Consider the following 8,510-nt stretch of genomic DNA (forward strand, 5'->3'; position numbering starts at 1 on the left):
TATGCAGTTTGTTCTCTCTTTCTTTCTTTCTTTTTCTTTCTTTCTTTCTCTTTCTCTCTTTCTCTTTCCTTCTTTCTTTCTTTCTTTCTTTCTTTTTCTTTCTTTCTTTCTTTCTTTCTTTCTTTCTTTCTTTCTTTCTCTCTCTCTCTTTCTGTCTTTCTCTCTCTCTTTCTCCTTCTCTCTCTCTCTTTCTCTCTCTCTTTATTTATTTATTTATCTATTTATTTGATGGAGTCTCACTCTGTCACCCAGGCTGGAGTGCAGTGGTGCAATATTGGTTCACTGCAACCTCTGCCTCCTGGGTTCAAGTGATTCTCCTGCCTCAGCCTCCCAAGTAGCTGGGACTACAGACATGCACCACCAAGCTCAGCTAATCTTTGTATTTTGTTTTATTCTTTTTTTAGTAGAGACGGGGTTTCACCATGTTGGCCAGGCTGGTCTCGAACTCCTGACCTCAAGTGATCCACCCACCTTGGCCTCCCAAAGGGTTGGGATTACAGGCCTGAGCCACCATGATGGCCTGGACCTATACTATATTCTAAGGCTGTGGTTCTCAGTCCTGGCTGTTCGTTAGAATAATCTCGGGGGCTTTAAAAGTGTATAAACGGATTTGGGGCAGGGGAGGGTGTACATTAACACAAATTATATCAATGCTATAGTTTGAATTTCTCCTTCAAAGCTCATGTGGCAATTTAATTGCCATTGTAGCAGCAATAAGAAGTGGGCCTAATGGGGGACTCTTAAATAAAATTCAGCGAGTTCTTCTTGAATAGCTAGCGATTCAGTATAGCTAGCGATAAATATAGAATTTGCCTATGATAAAAGCATTAATAAAATTCAGCATAGTTACTGTGTGTATGCATATTATCGCCATTTACTGAAGATATACATACCAAGTACTACAACAGGAATACGCTTCATGCAATCTTACGCATACTTTGAAACAATCCTATTAAATATTATCATCTCCACTTTACACATGGGGAAACACTTGCTTACAGATGACAGATAACATTTTGAACTCAAAGTTTTTGCCAAGTGAACATTTCTCAGTTCTCTGTTAATTCACAGTAAAAACAGTTTCATTTCTAGTCTACAGTAAAATGAGCAAACTTATTCTCTGCACTTTTTAACAAAGACAAATTTCAGGTTTTGTATTTTCGACTAGCAGAATGTTCCATGCTTGCTTGATGAAGCTTGTTATGATATCACCCCACTGAGGGTCTTGGGAATCCCCAATCAGGAATTTCCTCTATTAGGAAAAGCAGAGGGGACCATCTTGTTACTATATATCCTAGAAGATAATAATTTTCTGGCATTGTCCCAGACCTAATAGCTGCTTGGTGTTTTCAGGAAAATTATTGAACTCCAGAGTTGCAGTAATTTTACTCATAATTTCAAAGTAGGTATTTGATTTTGCAATTTAAAGGGCAGTTAAACAAATCTGAGACAATACTGCCTTTTGTAAGTGTAAATTTATTAAAGGAATTATCCCTCCAGGATGAGAGACATAATTAAGAACTCTACGGTCCAGTGAGAATGTGGAACTTTGGAAACTGGGATAGTGTTTTAACAAAGAAAACATCTGAATGTTATCTCAGGATAAAAGTAATGACCAAAGTCTTCAAAGTATCATACAATTTATCTGGAAGCCACCCTGGTTTTTTTGTTTGGTTGGTTGGTTGGTTGGTTTTCTAAATTTTTTTTGTAGTGGCAAGGATTTGCTATATTGCCTAGGCTGGTCTCGAACTCTTGGGCTCAAGTGATCCTCCTGCCTCAGTCTCCAGCTAATAAAAAAAAACAAAGTAAAAAAAAAAGTAACCTAGGCTCTTGAAGTCACATTGTTGTCCACCTATTAAAATAGCATGAAGGGAAAGAAAAGTATAAACATAAATCTCCTTTAAAAAGTGTTTTTCTCTTGTGTATAATGAGAATCATGTACGTAATTAGATTTTGCTAACTTTGGCCACCAGTAAATTTAAAGCTAAACATATTGTTTATGGTCTGCAAAACTGCATTCTAATTTTCCCCATCTTGATCTTCTATTGTAATTTTTTGTTGGACTCTAATTACTCCCATTCATATAATTATGTTTGTTTATACAAGTATCTTCAAACACTTTATGAAACATGACAGGGAATAAATAATAATTAAACCCAACTCCTGCCAAGGCCTCTGTTTAAGCAATTTATTTAACCAATTAATGCAATTAATGGGGAAAAAATTAACTGAGTAATATAATACATATTACAATTGAAAGAAAATTGATTCTAGCCTGTTAAGTACAGAAACATCAAGAGAATTACAAGCTGATCCATATATAGGCAGTAATGAATACCGATCCAACAACTTCTAGCTTCTAGCAAACCATATCCTTCCCCCTACAGCATAGTGACTATTCTATCTTTTATAAATTCAGACTATCACTTCTAAGGGACACAATGTATGACCAAAATGGCTGTCTACATACGCAGTTGCACTATTCATTTGTTTCTAGGTAGTGTGTATCCAAATATGTCTGCATTCCAATTTATAGTGCTGCTTTTCATATCAAGATGAGTATGTTATATTGAAATTAATGGAGTTTGTAAGGAGCTTTCTAAATTTCTAAAACTGCCAAAAAGGAGGTTTCTTTTCACACATTAAGTATTGTCTATAATGCACTTTTCTTTCTCTTCAGGGTGAATTGCTATGGTGTAGTAAGTGCCCAGTGTCCCTTTGGTGGATTCAAGATGTCTGGAAATGGACGAGAACTGTAAGATTAATGTTCTATTAAGATAAATATTTATTTTTATGAAAATGATTTTCATTCCCAGGGAATTAACTCATAGTTTTAGTTTTCACCTTAAATAAAACCTGCCTCTGTTCTTTCCTGGAGATTCATAGCACCAAATAGCTTATTAAATGTTGGATGTAGTCCATAGTGCAAAAGGTGATTGCAGAAGGCAACATAATTTACTAAGTTCCTACTATATTTTAGGGACTATATTAAGCAACTTACATTGGTGATTGTAATGTTGCTCGCTTTTACAATTGCTTGCTGTATATATGAATGTAATCCATTTGGGAAACATTTCCAGAAAAGAAGTGGAAGCTATGAATTGGTGACTGTAAGAAAGGTGCAAATGTAAACACTCTAGTTATTTGAATAAACCATTTAAATAAGTAAATTAGGTGACTTATGTAAAGGAAATTTCAGTGTAAGAGGAATGATTCCCATTTGTTGAGATATTATTGATGTAGACTTTAAAATTTTTAATTACCATAAGGAGTTATTTTTAGTACTAAAATTTAAACCTAAAAAGAAATTTGAGGAAAACATGTTTTACAGTAGTGACTAGATTAAGAATATTTATATATAAATGCATTTATAAAATTTCAATTACTTTTGAAACCAGGGTATATAGACTTTTTAAGAACGCACATACATATGTAAAGACAGAAAGTAGTGGCAATATGCTTAGTTGATTCTAAGCAATTTCAGTCATTTTATTTCTTAAAACTTTTTATATGTATTAATGTAAACATTTATGAAGAAAAAATAGAAACCTTATAGTATCAAACATAGACTGTAAACTTGCTCATTTTATAATTAGCAAGTGAAATTTCTTTCTCAATTTCTAAACGCATTAAATAATTGAGTACCCTACTCTAATGGATCAGCAAAATTATAAGGAAACAAATATCTCTGGGGAGTCAGTGAAAAGGGAAAATTATAAAATGACCAGTCTACTTTCTTAATATGTTTTCATTCATTAAACACTTGTTATGTGTAAGGTCCTAGGAACCCCGGAGACATGACACTGCGTTCCATCCTTTACATAACTGTGGTGGCAGGAGAAACATGTAAAAAGACATGCAAAATAACCTACATACCCTATGAAATAAGTAGTAATACACTGGGTCTCCATATCCTATGGAGATAGAGAAACAATTGAAGTACAGAGCAAAGTATTGAAGAAAACCTAGACACTACCAGAGTGTAAGAGTCAGGATGGCATCTCTCTAACCATCGCTATTTTCATCTGTCAGACAAGGCCAAGGATTGTGAGTGTGGATAAGAGTGGAAGAAGCAAATAGATCTTTTAACCTCTATTCCATGCTTTAGATTCTATAGTTCTGACCCAAGTGGAAATCCAGTGGTTGAAAACTTAATGGCAGTTGATGAAGAAGAAAACTTCTCCTAACAGAAGAGACGAAACTTCCTCTAGGGCAGAAAGCAAGTGTAGGATATCAATTAGTAGAGAAGAGGGCCTTCTTGCATGGAACATTACATGTTGTATGTTGAGGGGCTAGTTAATTTGGTTGATTGGTGTGGATTTATGGGGATGAAAAACATGATTTCAGAGTTACATATGATACAGATTAAGAAGTCCTGCACTTAAGAAATTTGACTTAGATTTTATTAGTGGAGTAGTGAAAAGCCATGGATATATTTAGAATGTCGCTAAGGTAGAACAAAAGATTAGCCCATTAAAAATACATGGCATAGCTGAGAAAACATTACTGGTGTCTGACCAGCTGAATTTGATTCCTGATTCTGCCACTTGCCAGCCATGCACCCCAGTTCAAGCTACCTAACTTCTGAGCCTCTACTTTCTCATATTTCATAGAGATGTTCCCATTCCACTTAAGATGGAATGAGAGTTCTTGTGAGAGTTAAATGACATACTGAATATTAAATCCCTAGCCACATACTGCCACAAAGTGTAAATTCAACAAATGGGTTTCTTCCTTCCCTAGTTTCTTCTCTTTCTATTACTGGAGAATCTCTTGGCAAAGCTAATTACTTTGTACAAAAAGTAAGAACAAAGGTTGGATTTCTCTGAAGGGCAGTTGGTTCGTTGCTGGCCTGGTTATCTAACAACACATTTCACTGAGAACGTTAAAGATAAAATAATCAAAAGGAATGCAAGACTAAAGTAGACCAAACATGTCAATTTTGTTGAACATAATTTGGTCAGACTTTAAGGTGAAGGCATAAAGAAATCAAATAAGAGAAGGACTGAAAACAGGAATCAACCATCAATAATTTCCTAAAAATATAGAATGTGAGTATAGATAATTTCTTTCAAATACAAATGACAAAGTTGTGTGTGTTTTTTTTTTTTTTTACTTCGAAAATTCAACTTGAGAATGCTACAGTTAAAGTCTACCTGAAACCAAATTTGGTGAACTTAATAAACAAGTCATTTGCTGCAAGATGTTCCAAGAGTTACAAGTTATTACTTAGGTGATAACCTCAAATGACTCCCAAGAGTTAATTTACAAATTTTCCTCAACAATAGAAAGACAGAATTGATCAGTTGAGAACAGAGTCCTCAAAGAGCCAAAAATGGTATTATGTGGATCCCAATGTGTTTGAAGGTGATACAGAGTATGCAAACCTTGATTTTGCATCTCTGATCATAGTGTTGGCACTGGGATTAGTTAAAAGACAGAAATTTCTACCTTTGTGTAATTGTACTCAGTTTCACTTAGGTTAGCATAGATCCTTTAAGACTTTGCTAGTATGCCATTTTAAACTTAATTGGCTCTCAGCACTTCACGTGATATTTTTTTCCTGCTGTTCCATAGAAAAGGGGAGCAAGGAAGTGTAAACTAATGGTTGTATAGTGAGAACACAAATGAATTTTTTTTCTTGAGGATATTTACCAAGTCTGTTCAGCAAACAGTTCTTCTGTGCCTACTTAATTAGTGCCAGTCTCAATCCTGGGTACAGAGAGGAAATCAGATGTAATGTGGTACTAGTACCTTTTTTTTTTTTTTTTTTTTAACAGTATGGACCCTGGAGAAGGAGGATAGGTTGATATCACTTGCAAGTTTATTACCAATAAACAAATCTATGTAAGGTTGAAAGGGCCTCTATGCCAGTATGCTTGTTTGTAATATTGGGTCACATTATTTCCAAACACTTATTACCAGTGCCAACTCAGGCTTCACTCGAGACCTACTAAATCAGAATCAGTATTTGAATAAGGTCCCAGGTGATTTGTACACTGAAGATTTTAGAAGTATACAAACAGTAACTCACGGACACAGTAAGATGAAGAGAAATCCAAACAGATGTTTGGGGCTATGTCGTAGATGCAGTATAGGCATAGGAATTCTAAGGAGCAGGACATATTTCAGCCTGAATATGACAATAATCCCACTTATTACTCTCCTGAGAGCTTCAAGTGCCTATGTGACCCAAAATACAATAGAAAACCTATTGGTGAAAGTCATGGGTTGATTGATCTAACCCTGAGATAAAATACTTATTAAAATATTATCTTTTAATGGATTTCAGACAATTGAGGCTAAGCCCTTTCATTACTTTAAGGAACATGCTCACTGAAGCTTTTAAAAGGTATTTTCAAAAGCTTAATTGCCCAAGAAAATAATCAGTGTAAGAGTATTAGGTTACCCAGCAGAAAATGATGTCTTCCACATACCTGTCTATATCACAAGAAGGGAGGGGTAAAAAAGGATCAAGATCTTATTCTTCTGTAAGCCTACATGTGCATGAGTGTTATGATTTTGAGACTACTCTTACATACATGTAATTTGATCCTCTCATCAAAACAATACAGAGAATAACTGAGCGCAGTCTTTTTAGTCATCTCTTCAACAAGGGGTAAATCAGTCAGTTTCTAAACCTGGTGGGAGGTCCCCATAAACCTGATAACAAGGTCCCAGAGTCCAAACTGATTGACTCGGGTTAATTCCTGATCGTGTGGGTTGAACTTAAGAGTTATACAAGAAAATGGTGGGGGATAGAGGAGGTTGCATAAAGGGGAAAAACCAAGAACTACAAAAAAGCCCAAGAGCCTGAATTTAGACCAATCTATCATCTTCCTCCTCTTAAAAGAAAACAATTAAAAAAAAAAAAAAAAAAAAAAAAAAAAACTTCAAACAACAAAGGTCAGGTTTTTGTTTTGCCAAGAATCAAAAGATTTTGCTGAAACTACTGCTGCAAAATATTTTGTTTCAAGCCATGTTAGGGCACCTTCGACGAGAAATGAAACCATGTTCAATTTCTATCCCCTTCCCACTTCTGTGACAATCACACCTGGTGAATACAAGCTCTACGCTAGTTCTACAGTAAAACTACAGCAAAACTGTAGAACTAGAGTAGAGCTTGTAGTGATCATATAATGCTACTTCTCCTCTTGTCCTATGTTTGTCTTATTTCAATCTAAACTAGAAATGACAAAATTCTTGTTGGGATGAATTGTCTTTTGAGTAGTTTTAGAGCTTTTTGTTTTCTTTTCATTTTTCCAAGATGACATTGTTGCATCTGCAGTTAGAGTTTTTAAAATCAAGTAGAATAATGTCAAAAGGGGACTATTTCTGTGAGAAATCAACTGAAAGTTTTAAAGAAAATTTTCCCCACAAGGGAATCTGTGTAAGACCAGAAAGCTGACGATTGGCTAGCTACTATATGAGATGCTCTGTACACAAGAAATACTTTCTATTGTCCCTAGCCAGTAAAACAAGAACAAACTTGTACAAACATGAACTATAGCATATTTACACTGCTGTGCTAAACGGTGTTTGTGGGTTTGTTTTCCTTCTCTCTAGGGGAGAGTACGGTTTCCATGAATACACAGAGGTCAAAACAGTCACGGTGAAAATCTCTCAGAAGAACTCATAAAGAAAATACAAGAGTGGAGAGAAGCTCTTCAATAGCTAAGCATCTCCTACAGTCACTAATATAGTAGATTTTAAAGACAAAATTTTTCTTTTCTTGATTTTTTTAAACATAAGCTAAATCATATTAGTATTAATACTACCCATAGAAAACTTGACATGTAGCTTGTTCTGAAAGAATTATTTGCCTTCTGAAATGTGACCCCCAAGTCCTATCCTAAATAAAAAGACAAATTTGGATGTATGCTCTCTCTAGCTTTGCCATAGTTATGTGGTTTTTCTTTGTAGCTGCTTTTCCAGGATAATCATTTTATAGAAAGGGAACAGTTGCATTTAGCTTCTTTCCCTTAGTGACTCCTTGAAGTACTTAACCTACATGTTAACTGCAGAGTAAATTGCTCTGTTCCCAGTAGTTATAAAGTCCTTGGACTGTTTTGAAAAATTTCCTAGGATGTCAGTCTGCTTGTCAAATGAAATAATCCCTGTAATATGTAGCTGTAAACTGAATATAAAGCTTAATAAAAACAACCTTGCATGATTCTTGTTACTTTTGAATTTTTTTAAGTACAAGTTTTGGTTACAGTGATTTCTTCTTGTCACTTAAAAACAGTATTAAACTGAGCATAAAGGTACATTTAAAAGTAAAAGTCTAATCCACCCATTCTCAAATGCGTAAAGAAACATGTTGTATTTTCCAGAAGAATTCTTGAAATCAATACATTTTATTTGAAATAGATGGCCTCAGTCCTTCAGTAAGCAATTATTGAGTCCCTACAAAGTTTTGGATGTGTTAAGTGTTGTAGAAAAGAGGTGAATAAGGAATGGTCCATTATCTGAAGATCTTTAATTTAGTGGTTAATATTGACACAATCCCT

The 8,510-nt window shown here is 34.8% G+C and overlaps 1 protein-coding gene across 1 annotated transcript in view; it reads left to right on the plus strand.

Annotated features, from left to right (window-relative positions):
- Positions 1–8,173, plus strand: part of ALDH1A1 (aldehyde dehydrogenase 1 family member A1) — a 59,513-nt gene extending 51,340 nt beyond the window's left edge. The window contains exons 12-13 of the mRNA XM_007969499.3: positions 2,681–2,755; positions 7,567–8,173. Coding sequence (XP_007967690.1) covers positions 2,681–2,755; positions 7,567–7,639 — 148 coding nt within the window. The 3' untranslated portion in view covers positions 7,640–8,173. The remainder of the gene's footprint in view (positions 1–2,680; positions 2,756–7,566) is intronic.
- Positions 8,174–8,510: the final 337 nt, after the last annotated feature.

Source organism: Chlorocebus sabaeus, chromosome 12 (assembly GCF_047675955.1).
Source record: "Chlorocebus sabaeus isolate Y175 chromosome 12, mChlSab1.0.hap1, whole genome shotgun sequence".
NCBI classification, from domain to species: Eukaryota; Metazoa; Chordata; class Mammalia; order Primates; family Cercopithecidae; genus Chlorocebus; species Chlorocebus sabaeus.